The 18,415-nt window shown below is 47.0% G+C and overlaps 1 protein-coding gene across 1 annotated transcript in view; it reads right to left on the reverse strand.

Moving 5' to 3' along the window:
• The window catches only part of atrx (ATRX chromatin remodeler), an 87,739-nt gene that overhangs the window by 61,310 nt on the left and 8,014 nt on the right, over window positions 1-18,415 (reverse strand). Inside the window, exons 6-16 of the mRNA XM_029744856.1 lie at window positions 10,276-10,343; window positions 9,472-9,999; window positions 8,501-9,363; window positions 8,429-8,451; window positions 7,262-8,168; window positions 5,252-5,321; window positions 3,292-3,419; window positions 2,969-3,157; window positions 2,266-2,519; window positions 1,893-2,078; window positions 898-1,039 (exon numbers count right to left, since the gene is read on the reverse strand). Of these exons, the coding sequence (XP_029600716.1) occupies window positions 898-1,039; window positions 1,893-2,078; window positions 2,266-2,519; window positions 2,969-3,157; window positions 3,292-3,419; window positions 5,252-5,321; window positions 7,262-8,168; window positions 8,429-8,451; window positions 8,501-9,363; window positions 9,472-9,999; window positions 10,276-10,343 (3,358 nt within the window). The remainder of the gene's footprint in view (window positions 1-897; window positions 1,040-1,892; window positions 2,079-2,265; window positions 2,520-2,968; window positions 3,158-3,291; window positions 3,420-5,251; window positions 5,322-7,261; window positions 8,169-8,428; window positions 8,452-8,500; window positions 9,364-9,471; window positions 10,000-10,275; window positions 10,344-18,415) is intronic.

The raw sequence follows: 18,415 nt of genomic DNA on the forward strand, positions 1-18,415 counted from the left end.
TGCTGCTACTACTACTGCTGCTGCTGCTGCTGTTACTGCTGCTGCTGTTACTACTGCTGCTGCTGCTACTGCTGCTCCTACTGCTGCTGCTGCTCCTACTGCTGCTGCTGTTACTGCTGCTGTTACTGCTTCTGCTGCTGCTGTTACTGCTGCTGCTACTACTGCTGTTACTGCTGTTACTACTACTGCTGTTACTACTACTGCTGTTACTGCTGTTACTACTACTGCTGCTGTTACTACTGCTGTTACTACTACTGCTGCTGTTACTACTGCTGTTACTACTACTGCTGCTGTTACTACTACTGCTGCTGTTACTACTACTGCTGTTACTGCTGTTACTACTACTGCTGTTACTACTGCTGCTGTTACTACTGCTGCTGTTACTGCTGTTACTACTACTGCTGTTACTGCTGTTACTACTATTGCTGTTACTGCTGTTACTACTACTGCTATTACTACTACTGCTGTTACTGCTGTTACTACTACTGCTGTTACTACTGCTGCTGTTACTACTACTGCTGCTGTTACTACTACTGCTGCTGCTGCTGTTACTACTACTGCTGTTACTACTACTGCTGCTGCTGTTACTACTACTGCTGCTGCTGTTACTACTACTGCTGCTGCTGTTACTACTACTGCTGCTGCTGTTACTACTACTGCTGCTGCTGTTACTACTACTGCTGCTGTTACTACTACTGCTGCTGCTGCTGTTACTACTGCTGCTGTTACTGCTGTTACTACTGCTGCTGTTACTGCTGTTACTACTGCTGCTGTTACTGCTGTTACTGCTGCTGTTACTGCTGCTACTTCTGCTGCTACTTCTGCTGCTACTTCTGCTGCTACTTCTGCTGCTACTTCTGCTGTTACTGCTACTACTACTGCTACTAAGTCTCTCACCGTCGACCTGGTGTGGTTTGAGCTTAGTGACCAGGTTGCGGTGGACCTGCACAATGGGCTGCTTGGTCTCCTCGTCTTCATCCAGCACCAGCTTGGTTGTGATTGGACAAGCCACGGCGGACGCCTCCTCCACCACGAGTACCTGGTCGGGAGGGACATATAGAGTCTAGTCTAAAAGCATTACAGTCTGTACATACAAATACATACATTTATTCTGCTGGTTGGGACAGGTTTGTTGCTATGAGTATAGGTAGGGCAGCTGGGAGACTGTTCTGCTGGTTGGGACAGGTTATGTTCCTAGGAGTATAGGGCAGCTAGGAGACTGTTCTGCCAGTTAGGACAGGTTATGTTCCTAGGAGTGTAGGGCAGCTGGGAGACTGTTCTGACAGTTGGACAGGTTATGTTCCTAGGAGTGTAGGGCAGCTGGGAGACTGTTCTGCCAGTTGGACAGGTTATGTTCCTAGGAGTGTAGGGCAGCTGGGAGACTTTTCTGCCAGTTGGACAGGTTATGTTCCTAGGAGTATAGGGCAGCTGGGAGACTGTTCTGCTGGTTGGGACAGGTTATCTTCCTAGGAGTATAGGGCAGCTGGGAGACTGTTCTGCTGGGTGGGACAGGTTTTATGTTCCTAGGACTATAGGTAGGGCAGCTGGGAGACTTTTCTGCTGGTTGGGACAGGTTATGTTCCTAGGAGTATAGGGCAGCTGATCTTCTAGTCCACAAGCATTCAAACCTTTATACTAAGGAAATGGTAAGCGACTTCCAATCTACTGAAAGAGCACATTCAGTACATTTATGTGATCACTGTGGAAACATGGCAAAGCTGGTACCACGCTCTTATCTGAACCACAATGGACCACACATCCATCGCGCTCGTCAGCGTACCATCAGGCAGAAGGAGTAGTTGACTCATTGATTGACTCAGTCCATCTTCATCATCATCTTCATCCCATTAGCGGATGCCATGACAACAGAGCACACACAGTTGACTTTTTACCTCTCTGAGTTTCTCCCTGAGCTGCTCCCTCTCAGCGATGCGTCTCCTCCTCTCCTCTTCCTCCTTTAGGGCATCCCTCGTTTCCGTCCTCAGCTTGTCGTCCTTGAGGATTTTTCTGATCTTCTTCCTCTGTCCTTTAGGAGTGTCTCCATCCTCCTTCCCCGAGCCGTCCTCTCCTGACCCGCTCTGGGAGGACAGAATGTGGGTAAACCTTTAAACTTCAACCCCCAGGGGTCAACTGACCAATCCAAATCACACATAGTGACCTATGACGTGGTAACAATCAAACAATGACCAACCAATGAATTCCAGACCAAATTCACAAATATAGAATTGTTCAGGAGTAAGGAGAAAATCCTCTCCTTCCCTATACCTTGTCGGATGAAGAGTCCTGGACCTTGATGCGGCGCCGTTTCTTCTTCTGTGCGTAGCTCCTCTCCTCCTTCTTCTTCTTCTTCTTCTTCTTCTTGGAGGAGCGCGTGGTCCTCCTGCGGCTACTGCCTTCCTTCTCAGACTCCGACTCCTCCTCTGACGATGACTCCTTCTCACTGATCTCCTCACTAACTCCCGACTCACTGCTGCTAGCTGACTCCTTAAAGTCTGAGTCTGCCGAGTCATCACTACCCACTGGAGAGGGGGAGGGAGAGAGAAGAGGGGGAGGGAGAGAGAAGAGGGGGAGAGCAAGAGGGGAGAAGAGAAGACAGGGAGAGGGCACAGGGTGAGGGGAGAATCAAATCAAATGTATTTACATAGCCCTTCTTACATCAGCTGATATCTCAAAGTGCTGTACAGAAACCCAGCCTAAAACCCCAAACAGCAAGCAATGCAGGTGTAGAAGCAGAAGGAGAAAGAATGAGAGAGAGAGGAGAGGGTGAAAGAGGGGGATAGAGAGAGAGGCGGGAGGTAGAGTTGATTGAAAACTGTCATCAGTTTGCAGAGTAGGACTTTCATTCTGTTCCATAGGTGTTAATACAGAGGCCTAGACAGACCGGGCCAGCCAGACAGACTAGGCCAGCCAGCCAGCCAGACCAGGCCAGCCAGCCAGACCGTGCCAAACAGCCAGACAGCCCTCATACCTTTCCGTCTGGTCCTCTTGGTCTCCTTCTTCCCCTTGCTAGCTGGTTTCTCCTTCTCCTCTCCCGACTCCCCTTCGTTCAGCGTCAGTTTGTGGCGGAGCAGCCTGTGGCGACGCCCCACACTCTTCTTCATGTCCACGTCAGAGCCCCCTTCATCATCATCATCATCATCATCATCATCGTCGTCAACTGTTGAGGGGAACACAAGCAGTTATTTATGGTTTCAAGATCTAGTCTAGTGACATAAACCATTAGTGGTGGAAAGAGGAACTGCAGAATCACTGTATCAACGAGTATGAAGTGAAAAAGTCTATGTAGCTCACCCTCCTCCTGCTCCTCTCCTCGCTTCCCCTTCTTCTGTTCCTTCTCTTCTCCGTCCTCGTCAGAGCTCTCCTCTGCTCCTGAAGAGTAGTTGGCCTTGATCTGGGCCAGCAGCATCTTCTTGGCAATTCTATTAAGGAGGAAGAAATGTAAAATCAATGTTATTTGTCACATGCTCTGAATACAACAGGTGTATACTTTACAGTGAAATGCCGAATACAACAGGTGTAGACCTCACAGTGAAATGCCGAATACAACAGGTGTAGACCTTAGTGAAATGCTTACTTACAAGCCCTTAACAAACAATGCAATTCAAGAAATAGAGTTAAGATATTTACAAAATAAACGAAAGTAAAAAAAAAATAATAATAAATAACGAGGCTATATACAGGGGGTACCGGGTCAATATGCAGGGGTACAGGTTAGTTGATGTAATTTGTACAAGTAGGTAGGGGTAAAGTGTCTACGCACAGAAAATAAACAGCGTGTAGCAGCAGTGTAAAGGGGGGGGGGGCGCAATGTAAATACAGCCTTTCAAAGCACTTCATGGCTACTGACGTGAGTGCTACGGGGCGGTAGTCATTTAGGCAGGTTACCTTCACTTTCTTGGGCACAGGGACTATGGTGGTCTGCTTGAAACATGTAGGTATTACAGACTTGGTCAGGGAGAAGATGAAAAAGTCACTGAAGACACTTGCCAGTTGGTCCGAGAGTGCTCGTACAGCCTTGTGAATGTTGACCTATTTAAAGGTCTTGCTCACATCGGCTACGGAGAGCGTGATCACACAGTCGTCCGGAACAGCTGGTGCTCTCATGCATGCTTCAATATTGCTTGCCTCGAAGCGAGCATAAAAGACATTAAGCCCGTCTGGTAGGCTCAGATCACTGGGCAGCTCGCGGCTGGGTTCCCCATTGTAGTTGTAAACCCTGCAACATCCGACGAGCATCAGAGCCAGTGTAGTTGGATTCAATCTTAGTCCTGTATTGAAGCTTTACTTGTTTGATGGTTGGTCTGAGGGCACAGCGGGATTTCTTATAGGCGTCCGGATTAGTGTCTCGCTCCTTGAAAGCGGCAGTCGAGCCTTTAGCTCGGTGCGGATGTTGCCCGTAATCCATGGCTTCTGGTTGGGATATGTACATACGGTCACTGTGGGGACGACGTCGTTATTATTATTATTGATGAAGCCGGTGACTGAGGTGGTATACTCCTCAATCCCATTGGATGAATCCTGGAACATATTCCATTCTGTGCTAGCAAAACAGTCCTGTAGCGTAGCATCCGCGTCATTTGACCATTTACGTATTGAGCGAGTCACTGGTACTTCCTGCTTTAGTTTTTGCTTGTAAGCAGGAATCAGGAGGATAGAATTATGGTCAGATTTGCCAAATGGAGGGCGAGGCAGAGATTTGTACACGTCTCTGTGTGGAGTAAAGGTGGTCTAGAGTTTGTTTTGTTTGTTTTCCTCTGGTTGCATGTGACATGTTGGTAAAAATGTTGTAAAACTGATCAGTTTGCCTGCATTAAAGTACCCAGCCACCAGGAGCACAGGCGGATTACCCACTCGCAGACTAATTCTCACAAGGCACCCAGATCTCCACCCCCTGTACCTCCATCTTTTCTTAACATGAATTACAAGAATTTGGACCTGTTCTCGGAGAAGCAGTATATCCTTCACGTCGGACTCATTAAAAAGTCTTTGTCCAGTTCGAGGTGAGTAATTGCTGTTCTGATGTCCAGAAGCTCTTTTCGATCATAAGAGAAAGTAGCAGCAACATTATGTACAAAATAAGTTACAATGTGAAAAAACACAAAATAACAAAACGGCAGCCATCTCGTAAGTAAAGGAAATAAGAAAAGTAAAGGAAATAAGAAAAAGGATTGAAGGATGTTCGTCAGCTGGTTGAGAAGCATGCAGTTCAGGACATATTTGGTTTGTCTTGAATGAAAATACTTTTTAATACCTGTTCTCTGGATCATCATCCTCATCATCATCCTCAGCCATCTGAGAAGCGTCATGGTTACCTTCATCTCCTTCAGACACACAGAGGGAGGGGTCAGGGGTTAGAGACAGTGTTTTCCCATAAGAGACGAAAGTCAGTTAAATCAGCTACATTTTCCACTTCAGATAAACTACGATACTTTCAATTTAAAAGTCTTTGTTCGCCAGTCTGTCGAACCGTCTCCTGCTATAATGAATAATATGCATCTGCTAGCCATCTATTGATAGGATAGTCCTGTCCGTCACAAAGCGAGCGATGACAGGGTAACGCATTCTGCCATCTGCCCCCCCCCGGTACAATTTCTGCATACGGTGGTTGCAGTTTAATTTCCTTACAGAGCACGCTGGTGAATTAGAATGTAACGTAAACGGTAACAACGAGTGAAAATCCACTTAGCCTAATTGTTTTCTGGCATATTTATTTTCTTTGGCCTGTTTCACATAATAAGCCACGCGGAGTCACGGCGCACGGCAGGCTATTTACTGTGCTTTGACAACTGAACAGCAAGTGACTATTTTCTAAAAGGTGTAGAACTGAATAAAGTTGATCTATACGCCTCTTGCCGGGCGCGCCATAAACAGCCTCTTGCCGGGCGTGCCATAAACAGCCTCTTGCCGGGCGTGCCATAAACAGCCTCTTGCCGGGCGCGCCATAAACAGCCTCTTGCCGGGCGCGCCATAAACAGCCTCTTGCCGGGCGCGCCATAAACAGCCTCTTGCCGGGCGCGCCATAACCAGCCTCTTGCCGGGCGCGCCATAACCAGCCTCTTGCCGGGCGCGCCATAAACAGCCTCTTGCCGGGCACGCCATTCAATTGAAGGCCAACTACACCCAAACATTTTAATTGATCAGGTTTTTCCCAGATTTCAAAGCGGTCTCCTGATGAGGTTTAAGCATTGTTGTGGACTTAAAACATCCAATTAGTTGTTTTTCTATTTTTAAAAGTGTGATTTCAATATAAAAAAAACAGAAACCTGAAAAAACTAAGAGAAAACGGAATTTGGGAAATAAAATGGAATCAGACAATAAAAAACACATTTTATAGGGTCCTAACTAATGATAATTTCACATTAATTAAGGATATGTAAAATCAGAACGATAATACTGAAAACTGATGTAATCTTGTAATTTGTTCAATGCAACCTTAAATTACATTTTTTTACGATGTGGGCTACTTAATTCATTATTAATATAATACATAATTTAAAGAACAAACATCATTGGGATAATTCATGTCTTGCGGTAAAACTTTGTACACCTAAACTCAAGAGAAGACAGGTTTAAATGTTCTCCTATTTAGAAAATAATCCTGATCATATAGGCCCAGACCATATTCAAAACAACAATACACTGAATTCATACAATATCATTTAAATTGTAGTCTTTCTTTACCAGAGCTCTCTATCTCTGTTCCTGGAGAGCTACAGGCCTGTAGGTTTTCACTCAAACCCTAATCTAGCGCACCTGACTAATAATTAGCTGGTTGATAAACTAAATCATGTTAGTTACAACTGAGGTTGGAGTTAAAACCTACAGGAGGGTATCTCTCCAGGAACAGGGGTGGAGTTAAAACCTCCAGGAGGGTATCTCTCCAGGAACAAGGTTGGAGAGCCCTGTTGTACACAAAACCACAACACATTTTTCCAATCTGGGAAGTGAACTCGATAAAGTGTCAAATAATTTCACTGTCTATTTCGGATGGAATCTTTAGAATGTACCTGAGGCCACCAAAATAGAGTTCCTTTGGCCAAAAATGCCAAACCCTGGGGGTCAAGCCTCAGACCCCGGGGGCGCCTGGCTGGCTACTTTTTCCATTTGGATGACTACTCTATGTACTTGTGGAAACACTGCCGAGGTCAGGTGTTAATTCAGTGGAGTTTAGGTCAAGTTGTATTGACAACACAGTGTACCGTCTGCCTTGTAGAAACGAAGAGCCCAATATACAGATTTCAGAAACAACAGCTCTACTCACCTGAAGACTGGTGGAAGGTTCCCCTCCCTGCTACCACCGTCTCCTCCACGATGGGTTTAATCTTCTGCTGGTCTCCACTCTCCTCTCCAGACCCTCCTCCCTCCTCCTCCTCCACGTCATCAGACGATGAATCTTGCTGCTTGGCTCCTCTACTTCTGGCTTTGCGTTTCAGTTCGTACGACCGCCTCCGATCCCCGCCCTTGTTCTCCTTCTCCTCTCTTTCTTTCTTCACGCGGCTGCTCCTCCGTTTCCCCGTGCCCAGTTTGCTGAGTCCCTTCATCTCCTTCTCCAGGTCAGAGTTAGAGGAGCCGCCCGAGCCCTTCTTCTTGGATGTCTTTTTGGCAGAAGCCGTGGAAGACTTCTTTTTCTTCTTCGCGTCTTCGTCCGAGTCGGACTCTGAGTTGTCTGAATCGTCGGCTTTCAGTTTGCGTTTGGCCGCCAGCTTCTTCTCAGTCTTCACCTTGTCATTCTCCTCCCCCTCACCGTCTTTCTTGCCGAGTTTGAACAGGCACCGTTTGAAGCTACTGTTGCCCTGGTTACCATCGGCGTCCTGCTGCGCATCCTCGTCAGAGCTGTGTTCCGCCGCTGCAGTCTGGAGCAGGATGTCCGGAACCTCGTCAGAGTCGGAGTCCACTTCCTGTTTAGAAGGGTCAGCGGTCACCTTGGAGGAGGCATTGCTCTGCTCCTCCTCCTCCGAGCTGCCTTTGGTTCTACTCTTCAGCTTGCTGGGACTCTTCCCCTTGCCCTCTGAGTCGCTGTTCTCCTGAGAGGATTCGGCCATCTTGTTCTTCCCGTCAGATGACTTCCTGAGGGGTGTGGTCTTTGTGCGGCTAGAGCGGCGGCTGTCGTCCTCAGAGCCCCCACCTTCCTCCACCTCCCTACCCTCCTCCTCCTCACTCCTCTCCTTCCCTCCATCCTTACTCCTCTCCTTCCCTCCATCCTTACTCCTCTCCTTCCCTCCATCCTTACTCCTCTCCCTCCCTCCATCCTTACTCCTCTCCCTCCCTCCATCCTTACTCCTCTCCCTCTCCTTCCCTCCACCTTTACTCCTCTCCTTCCCTCCATCCTTACTCCTCTCCTTCCCCCCATCCTTACTCCTCTCCTTCCCCCCATCCTTACTCCTCTCCTTCCCCCCATCCTTACTCCTCTCCTTCCCCCCATCCTTACTCCTCTCCTTCCCCCCATCCTTACTCATCTCCTTCCCCCCATCCTTACTCATCTCCTTCCCCCCATCCTTACTCCTCTCCTTCCCCCCATCCTTACTCATCTCCTTCCCCCCATCCTTACTCATCTCCTTCCCCCCATCCTTACTCATCTCCTTCCCCCCATTCTTACTCATCTCCTTCCCCCCATCCTTACTCATCCCCTTCCCCCCATCCTTACTCATCCCCTTCCCCCCATCCTTACTCATCCCCTTCCCCCCATCCTTACTCATCTCCTTCCTCCCATCCTTACTCTTAGACCTGGAGGTGCGTGTGGTAACCACGGGAACGGGCGTCAGCTTCACGATCAGGTTCTTCACCTTGGGCATGGCCTTCTCCTTATGGGTTTCAAGTGACTTCCTGTTTGAGCCGGCGGCGGGGCTCTCGGATTGGCTAGCAGCTGTGGGTTCCATGGCTTGGTTGCCGGGCGTTAACCCTGTGGAGTCCGCCAGACTCTCTACCATCTGGAAGAGCTCATCAGGGACAGACGGCCCGACGGACACAATGTCTTTATCCCGGTCACCCTCCTCCTCCTCTCCATCCTCCTCTTCTTCCTCCTCCTCATCCACTACTTTCACTGCTGTCTGGTCTTTGGCCTGGCTGTCTGTCTCTGTGTCCGAGTGGTCCTGAGGCGCGGGGGCGGGGCTACCCTCCATCTCTATGTCCTCTGACAAGCACCCATCCTCCTCTAGCTCCTCCCCATCCTCAGTGTCGGCCATTTTATCCTCTTCTGCCTCCTGTCCATCCTCAACCATGTTGTCAATCTGATCGTGGCCGTCATGGCCATCAGTGTTGGAGACAGCATCCCCGTTCTGCATCCCCTGGTCCTGGGAAGTGAACTGTGACTCCAAGTCCTCCTCTAGGGCAGCATGGGCCTTCTTTAAATCAGCCAGAACAGACCTAGAGAGAGAGCGAGAGAGATGGATGAATGGCTAGATTAGGCAAAATAACAGAATTGGGCTGCCTCATTTACTTTGTAGCAGTCATAATATTAACATGTTAGGATACCTGAAGGCCTTGAGGTGTCTGGTCCCGCTTCCACCTCCTCCCTGTTCCGCCTCAGCCTGCTGGATGAAATGGATGAAGGTGTTGTTGAGCCCTGTAGTCGTCTCAATCAGCTTCTTGGTCCTCTTCACCAGCTCCTTGGGGACCTTCAGGGTCTTATAGGAGAAGGTGAGGGTCCCTGACCCGTCTGAATGCTCCTTACCGTTCACCACAGCTTTACCATGGTGGTGGTGACCTTTACCCTTACTGTGCCTTTTCACCTCCTTCCTCTCTTTCTCCTTCCGCTCTTTCTCCTCCCTCTCTTTCTTGCGTCCCGTGCTCCAGAAGCTCTCCAGCTTGGTCATGATGTTGGAGCAGTTGGAGGCGATGTCTGAGAGGGGCTGAGGACTGCAGATATAGCAGGACCATTTACTGTGCTCGTCGGTGATCATGGACAGCTCCTTGCGCCCCAGGTTACGCAGGATGCACTTCTTACAGAAGGCGTTGTGGCAGTAGTCACAGCAGATCAGGTTGCCACCTTCAGCACACCACCTTGGGGCATAGTTAAGACAGCAGGGAAAGTCAACTTCAAAACCTGACATATCTTAAATTGGGATTTGCAGCTGTTGTTGGGAAGTAATGAACCCTTCTAAAAATGACAAAAGTAGTGCACTATATAGGGAATAGGGTGGCAGTTGGGACGTAGCCCTTGGTGTGGACTAAAATAGGTGCCGGTACTCGTAATCGAGAGCCAATATTGTACAAGAGGTGGCGATAGTCAAGCAGTAGAACAGGGACCTTATGGCAGCTACAACAATGGAGACCTACCTGCACTGTTCATCCATGCCGTCCTCGTCTTTATTGATATCGTCGCTGGTGTAATACTTATAGCACGACTAGAGGAAGAGAAAACAACAAGGGAGGAACATAGTGATGCACAGATATTACATTTTTGGCTGATACCGATATTTTCCTTGCAAAAAAAAAACGATACCGAAAATTGATATTACATTTTTTTGCCTTTTAAGCATTACAGTTAAATAGTTTGGACGCAGCGGTCTAAGGCACTGCATCTCAGTGCAAGAGGCATCACTACAGTCCCTGGTTCGAATCTAGGCTGTATCACATCCGGCCGTGATTGGGTGTCCCATAGGGCGGCGCACAATTGGCCCAGCGTCATCCAGTTTAGGCATTTACGTATATGTCCCCATTTCTTTCACTTGCTGTGCTGTTTTGTTGTTCATTTGTTCAGTTGTTTCATTCTCGACCAGGATTTCTTTGGAACGCTGTTTGGGTCGTTGCGTGTCAAAAAATATACACAATTTAACACTATTTGACGTGTCAAATAAGCTTGTTGACCAATCAGGACCAGAATATGACTCCACGTCACATAATAATTTAACGCGTTCATTAAAAAAAAAATGTAGGTAGTTACTACCTTACTTTGCTACCTGACAACTTTACGGTTTTTACTTTTAATTACAGTTTATATTTTTCGTTTTTCCCCTCACTCAACTTTTCTTCCATTCAACTTTTTCACCCCGGACGCTTTATCTGGACGTGGTTCGTCAAGACCTCCACCAGCCGAAGCTAAGAAGTAACATTAACATGATGCCTTCTAATTGCAGTCGCTGTACTCATAATATACAGGAGAACGATCGCCTTACAGCGAGGATAGCTGTGCTGCAAGCCCAGCTTCAGACGCAATCGTTAGGCAAGGGTAATTTCAGTGTAGGAAAGGATGAAACAGCGTCTATGCCACCATTAAGTACAGATAGTAACGTTAGCATAAATCCCCTCGCACGGTCCCCGCAGCAGGACAACTTTGGCTTCTGGAGGGAAATGCTGTAGGAATGCTCAACTGGTGTCGCTCATTCAGCCAACAGAAACTTTCAACCGGTTCTCCCCATTAAGCAACGGGTCGGAGTCAGAGGCCGAGCCTTCTCTGGTCTCTACTCCTCCCGTTACCGGGTCTGAGCCGCTGAAGCCTCCCACCATTAGCTCTGACAAATTGAAAACCCTAGTCATTGGCAACTCCATTAACCGCAGTATTAGACTTAAAACGAATCAACCAGCGATCATACACTGTTTACCAGGGGGCAGGGCTGCCGACGTAAAGGCTAATCATAAGATGGTGCTGGCTAAAGCTAAAACCGGCGAGTGTAGAGAGTATAGGGATATTGTTATCCACGTCAGCACCAACGATGTTAGGATGAAACAGTCAGAGGTCACCAAGCACAACATAGCTTCAGCGTGTAAATCAGCTAGAAAGATGTGTCGGCATCGAGTAATTGTCTCTGTCCCCCTCCCAGTTAGGGGGAGTGATTAGCTCTACAGCAGAGTCTCAACTCAATCACTGGATGAAAACTGTTTTCTGCCCCTCCCAAAAAATATAATTTGTAGATAATTGGCCCTCTCTGGGACTCACCCACAAACAGCACCAAGCCTGGCCTGTTGAGGAGTGACGGACTCCATCCTAGCTGGAGGGGTGCTCTCATCTTATCTACGAACCTAGACAGGGCTCTAACTCCCCTAGCTCCACAATGAGATAGGGTGCAGGCCAGGCAGCAGGCTGTTAGCCAGCCTGCCAGTTTAGTAGAGTCTGCCACTAGCAGTCAGTGTAGTCAGCTCAGCTATCCCCATTGAGACCGTGTCTGTGCCTCGATCTAGGTTGGGCAAAACTAAACATGGCGGTGTTCACCTTAGCAATCTCACTAGAATAAAGACCTCCGTTCCTGTCATTATTGAAAGAGATTGTGATATCTCACATCTCAAAACAGGGCTACTTAATGTTAGATCCCTCACTTCCAAGGCAGTCAGTCAATGAACTAATCACTGGTCATAATCTTGATGTGATTGGCCTGACTGAAACATGGCTTAAGCCTGATGAATTTACTGTGTTAAATGAGGCCTCACCTCCTGGTTACACTAGTGACCATATCCCCCGCGCATCCCGCTAAAGCGGAGGTGTTGCTAACATTTACGATAGCAAATTTCAATTTACAAAAAAAAACCACGCAGTTTTCATCTTTTGAGCTTCTAGTCATGCAGCCTACTCAATCACTTTTCATAGCTACTGTTTACAGACCTCCTGGGCCATATACAGCGTTCCTCACTGAGTTCCCTGAATTCATATCGGACCTTGAAGTCATAGCAGATAATATTCACATTTTTGGTGACTTTATATTCACATGGAAAAGTCCACAGACCCACTCCAAAAGGCTTTCAGAGCCATCATCGACTCAGTGGGTTTTGTCCAACATGTCTCCGGACCTACTCACTGCCACAGTCATACCCTGGACCTAGTTTTGTCCCATGGAATAAATGTTGTGGATCTTAATGTTTTTCCTCATAATCCTGGACTATCAGTCCACCATTTTATTACGTTTGCAATCGCAACAAATAATCTGCTCTGAACCCAGCCAAGGATCATCAAAAGCCGTGCTATAAATTCTCAGACAACCCAAAGATTCCTAGATGCCCTTCCAGACTCCCTTCGCCTACCCAAGGATGTCAGAGGACAAAAATCAGTTAACCACCTAACTGAGGAATTCAATTTAACCTTGCGCAATACCCTAGATGCAGTCGCACCCATGATCATTAGAAAACAAATTACGGACTCCTGTTTAAATCTGCGTATTCCTCCAGATGCCGATGTTCGCATTTTTAGCTAATAACGGCCAATTCCGATGTGTTCCCCGATGTATCGTACATCCCTAGACAATATAATACTGAGATCTGTCTTAACCTACCAAATATCACATTTCTGTTCAAAAGACAAACATCAGCTCCAAAACATACAACTACTACAGGTCTACCTCTATGGACAGTGTTGCAGGTGGATCTAAACTACTACAGGTCAACCTCTATGGACAGTGTTGCAGGACAGGTCCCTGCTCATCTGCGTGAACGAGTCTTAAGTATGCTGCAAGGAGGCATGAGGACTGCAGATGTGGCCAGGGCAATGAATTGCAATGTCCGTACTGTGAGACGCCTAAGACAGTGCTACAGGGAGACAGGACAGACAGCTGATCGTCCTCGCAGTGGCAGACCACGTGTAACAACACCTGCACAGGATCGGTACACCCGAACATCACACCTGCGGGACAGGTACAGGATGGCAACAACAACAACTGCCCGAGGTACACCTGGAACGCACAATCCCTCCATCAGTGCTCAGACTGTCCGCAATAGGCTGAGAGAGGCTGGACTGAGGGCTTGTAGGCCTGTTGTAAGGCAGGTTCTCACTAGACATCACCGGCAACATCGCCTATGGGCACAAACCCACCGTTGCTGGACCAGACAGGACTGGCAGAAAGTGCTCTTCACTGACGAGTTGCGGTTTTGTCTCACCAGGGGTGATGGTCGGATTCGCACTTATCGTTGAAGGAATGAGCGTTACACCGAAGCCTGTACTCTGGAGCTGGATCGATTTGGAGGTGGAGGGTCCGTCATGGTCTGGGGCGGTGTGTCACAGCATCACCGGACTGAGCTTGTTGTCATTGCAGGCAATGTCAACGCTGTGCGTTACAGGGAAGACATCCTCCTCCCTCATGTGGTACCCTTCCTACAGGCTCATCCTGACATGACCCTCCAGCATGACAATGCCACCAGCCATACTGCTCATTCTGTACGTGATTTCCTGCAAGACAGGAATGTCAGTGTTCTGCCATGGCCAGCGAAGAGCCCGGATTTCAATCCCATCGAGCACGTCTGGGACCTGTTGGATCGGAGGGTGAGGGCTAAGGCCATTCCTCCCAGAAATGTCCGGAAACTTGCAAGTGCCTTGGTGGAAGAGTGGGGTAACATCTCACAGCAAGAACTGGCAAATCTGGTGCAGTCAATGAGGAGGAGATGCACTGCAGTACTTAATGCAGCTGGTGGCCACACCAGATACTGACTGTTACTTTTGATTTTGACCCACCCTTTGTTCAGGGACACATTATTCCATTTCTGTCAGTCACATGTCTATGGAACTTGTTCAGTTTATATTTCAGTTGTTGAATCTTATGTTCATACAAATATTTACACATGTTAAGTTTGCTGAAAATAAACGCAGTTGACAGTGAGAGGAAGTTTATTTTTTTGCTGAGATTTATTTATTTATTTATATATATATTTATTTATTTTATATATATAAATAATCAGAAATATCACATTTACCTAAGAATTCAGACCCTTTACTCAGTACTTTGTTGAAGCACCTTCAGAAGCGATTGCAGCCTCGAGTCTTCTTAGGTATGACGTTACAAGCTTGGCACACCTGTATTTGGGGAGTTTATCCCATTCTTCTCTGCAGATCCTCTCAAGCTCTGTCAGGTTGTATGGGGAGCGTCGCTGCACAGCTATTTTCAGGCCTCTCCAGAGATGTTCAATCGGGTTCAAGTCCGGACTCTGGCTGGACCACTCAAGGACATTCAGAGATTTGTCCCGAAGCCACTCCTGCGTTGTCTTGGTTGTGTGCTTAGGGTCATTGTCCTGTTGGAAGGTGAAACTTAACCTGCTCCAGAGCGCTCAGACTGGGGTTTTCATCAAGGATCTCTGTACTTTGCTCCGTTCATCTTTCCCTCGATCCTGACTAGTCTCACAGTCCCTGCCACTGAAAAACATCCCCACAGCATGATGCTGCCACCACCATGCTTCACCGTAGGGATGGTGCCAGGTTTCCTCCAGACGTGACGCTTGGCATTCAGGCCAAAGTGTTCAATCTTGGTTTCATCAGACCAGAGAACCTTGTTTCTCATGGTCAGAGTTCTTTAGGTGCTTTTTGGCAAACTCCAAGTGGGCTGTCATGTGCCTTTTACTGAGGAGTGGCTTCCATCTGGCCACTCTACCATAAAGGCCTGATTGGTGGAGTGCTGCAGAGATGGTTGTCCTTCTGGAAGGTTCTCCCACCTCCACAGAGGAACTCTGGAGCTCTGTCTGAGTGACCATCAGGTTGTTGGTCACCTCTCTGACCAAGGCCCTTGTCCCCTGGCCAAACTGAGTAATCAGGGGAGAAGCTCTTGGAAGAGTCTTGGTGGTTCCAAACGTCTTCCATTTAAGAATAACGGAGGCCTTGAGGATCTTCAATGCTGCAGACTTTATTTGTTTTTAATATTTAAAGATTTGGAAAAATGTCTCAAAACCTGTTTTCATTTTGTCATTATGGGGTATTGTGTGCAGATTGACTTAAATTCAATTATCCTCATCAATTATAGAACAAGCCTGTAACGTAACAAAACGTGGAAAAAGCCAAGGGGTCTGAATATTTAACCAGAACCATGCATAATGCACATTTACTAAATGTAGTAAATGAACACCGGTCTCATAAACAATCTCTCAAGAACAAGCACATGTGCTAGTGAGTAGCCAGCTAATATTTACACTTCTTAAGTTCAGCCAACTTGGATCAAGGTATAATTTGACAAGCTCTGAATACAGCTAACAAGGAAAAACGGTTGGATTAGGAACACAACCTCCGGTCCGTCTCCAACTGTTTGAACAGCATGCTAGCCTGTCCATTTTGTTCACATGTTGAAATCAAGTGGCCAACCTTACTTCTCGGAATGAGAACGAGATGCCAATTTCTTATATAAATTGTGTCTAATGCTTATTGCACTTTTCTAAAACACAGACTAGACAGCTCGTATAAACAGTCTTTGGCTAATATGCTGCTAGTGGAAGGTGGAACCCCAACGCCGCGTGTGATAAACAGACCATTCATTTCCTAAATCAATGTCGATTGATAATCTTGTTTTAGTAATGTCTTCTCTGTTAACCTGTTGGGGCTAGGGGGAAGTATTTGCACGGCCGGATAAAAAAACGTACCCGATTTAATCTGGTTACTACTAGAATATGCATATAATTAGTAGATTTGAATAGAAAACACTCAAGTTTCTAAAACTGTTTGAATGGTGTCTGTGAGTATAACAGAACTCATATGGCAGGCCAAAACCTGAGAAGATTCCATACAGGAAGTGCCCTGTCTGACAATGTCTTGTCCTTCTGTTGCATCTCTATCGAAAATACAGAATCTGTGCTGTAACGTGACACTTTCTAAGGCTCCCATTGGCTCTCTAAAGCCGCCAGCAAGTGTAATGGGGTGTCTGCCTTCTCTGGGCAAAGAACAGCAGGAGAATGTGTGTGTGGTCAGCCTGGGGACAGTGACACTGGAGATGCGCGTTCATGAGAATTCTCAATTTTTTTTATTTCAGCCTTTGAATGAATACAACATTGCCCGGTTGGAATATTATCGCTATTTTACGAGAAAAGTAGCATAAAAATTGATTTTAAACAGCGTTTGACATGCTTCTAAGTACGGTAATGGAATATTTTGCATTTTTTTGTCACGAAATTCGCTCGCGCGTCACCCTTCGGATAGTGACCTGAAGGCACGAACAAAATGGAGCTATTTGAATATAACTATGGATTATTTTGAACCAAAACAGCATTGGTTGTTGAAGTAGAAGTCCTGGGAGTGCATTCTGACGAAGAACAGCAAAGGTAATCCAATTTTTCTAATAGTAATTCTGAGTTTAGGTTGTCCCAAACTTGGTGGGTGTCAAAATAGCTAGCCGTGATGGCCGGGCTATGTACTCAGAATATTGCAAAATGTGCTTTCGCCGAAAAGCTATTTTAAAATCTGACACCATGATTGCATAAAGGAGTTCTGTATCTATAATTCTTAAAATAATTATGTATTTTGTCAACGTTTATCATGAGTAATTTAGTAAATTCACCGGAAGTTTGCGGTGGGTATGCTAGTTCTGAACATCACATGCTAATGTAAAAAGCTGTTTTTTTATATAAATATGAACTTGATTGAACAAAACATGCATGTATTGTATAGCATAATGTCCTAGGAGTGTCATCTGATGAAGATCAAAGGTTAGTGCTGCATTTAGCTGTGGTTTTGGTTTTTGTGACATATATGCTTGCTTTGAAAATGGCTGTGTGATTATTTTTGGCAGGGTACTCTGCTGACATAATCTAATGTTTTGCTTTCGCTGTAAAGCCTTTTTGAAATCGGACAATGTGGTTGGATTAACGAAAGTCTTATCTTTAAAATGGTGTAAAATAGTCATATGTTTGAGAAATTGAAGTTATAGCATTTTTGAGGTATTTGTATTTCGCGCCACGCGATTCCACTGGCTGTTGACTAGGGTGGGACCAGGGAAGTTAAGGAGTTGAAACATAAACAGGGTTTGAAAGGTTAACTACTCTATTACAGGAAAATAATGTCTCAATGTGTTTCGGTCTCCATATGACCCATTCTGTTCCAATAAACCTCAAATGCAAATACCGAGATGAAACCGCTTGTCAGAGGAAGAAGTGATCTCTATTTGTTTTTGTGAGGGGCAGGGGCTTGGTGTGAGGGGCAAAGGGCTTGGTGTGACGGGCAAAGGGCTTGGTGTGAGTGGCAGAGGGGCTTGGTGTGAGTGGCAGAGGGGCTTGGTGTGAGGGGCAGAGGGAGGGGCTTGGTGTGAGGGGCTTGGCGTGAGGGGCTTGGCGTGAGGGGCAGTGTGAGGGGCTTGGCGTGAGGGGCAGTGGGAGGGGCTTGGCGTGAGGGGCAGTGGGAGGGGCTTGGCGTGAGGGGCAGTGGGAGGGGCTTGGCGTGAGGGGAAGGGGGAGGGGCTTGGTGTGAGTGGCAGGGGCTTGGTGTGTGGCAGGGGGAGGGGCTTGGTGTGTGGCAGGGGCTTGGTGTGAGTGGCAGGGGGAGGGGCTTGGTGTGAGTGGCAGGGGGAGGGGCTTGGTGTGAGTGTGTAAACAGAGGAAGAAACTAAGTGAGAGGTTTCACTCTCGCCCAAATCTGTCTAAAATCATCCTAATGTGTTTCTATGGGCTTATTTTGGTCCTAAGCTTGTCGCCTTTGGGATGACTCCCATTGTTAGGGGGACATGAGTATCTCCTCATTATATTCAGATCTCTGGTGTAGGTGCACACAGCACAGAAAAAGCGAAGGAGAGGAGAGCAAAAAGACATGAGA

The sequence above is a fragment of the Salmo trutta genome, unplaced genomic scaffold (genome assembly GCF_901001165.1).
Source record: "Salmo trutta unplaced genomic scaffold, fSalTru1.1, whole genome shotgun sequence".
In the NCBI taxonomy this organism is placed as follows: Eukaryota; Metazoa; Chordata; class Actinopteri; order Salmoniformes; family Salmonidae; genus Salmo; species Salmo trutta.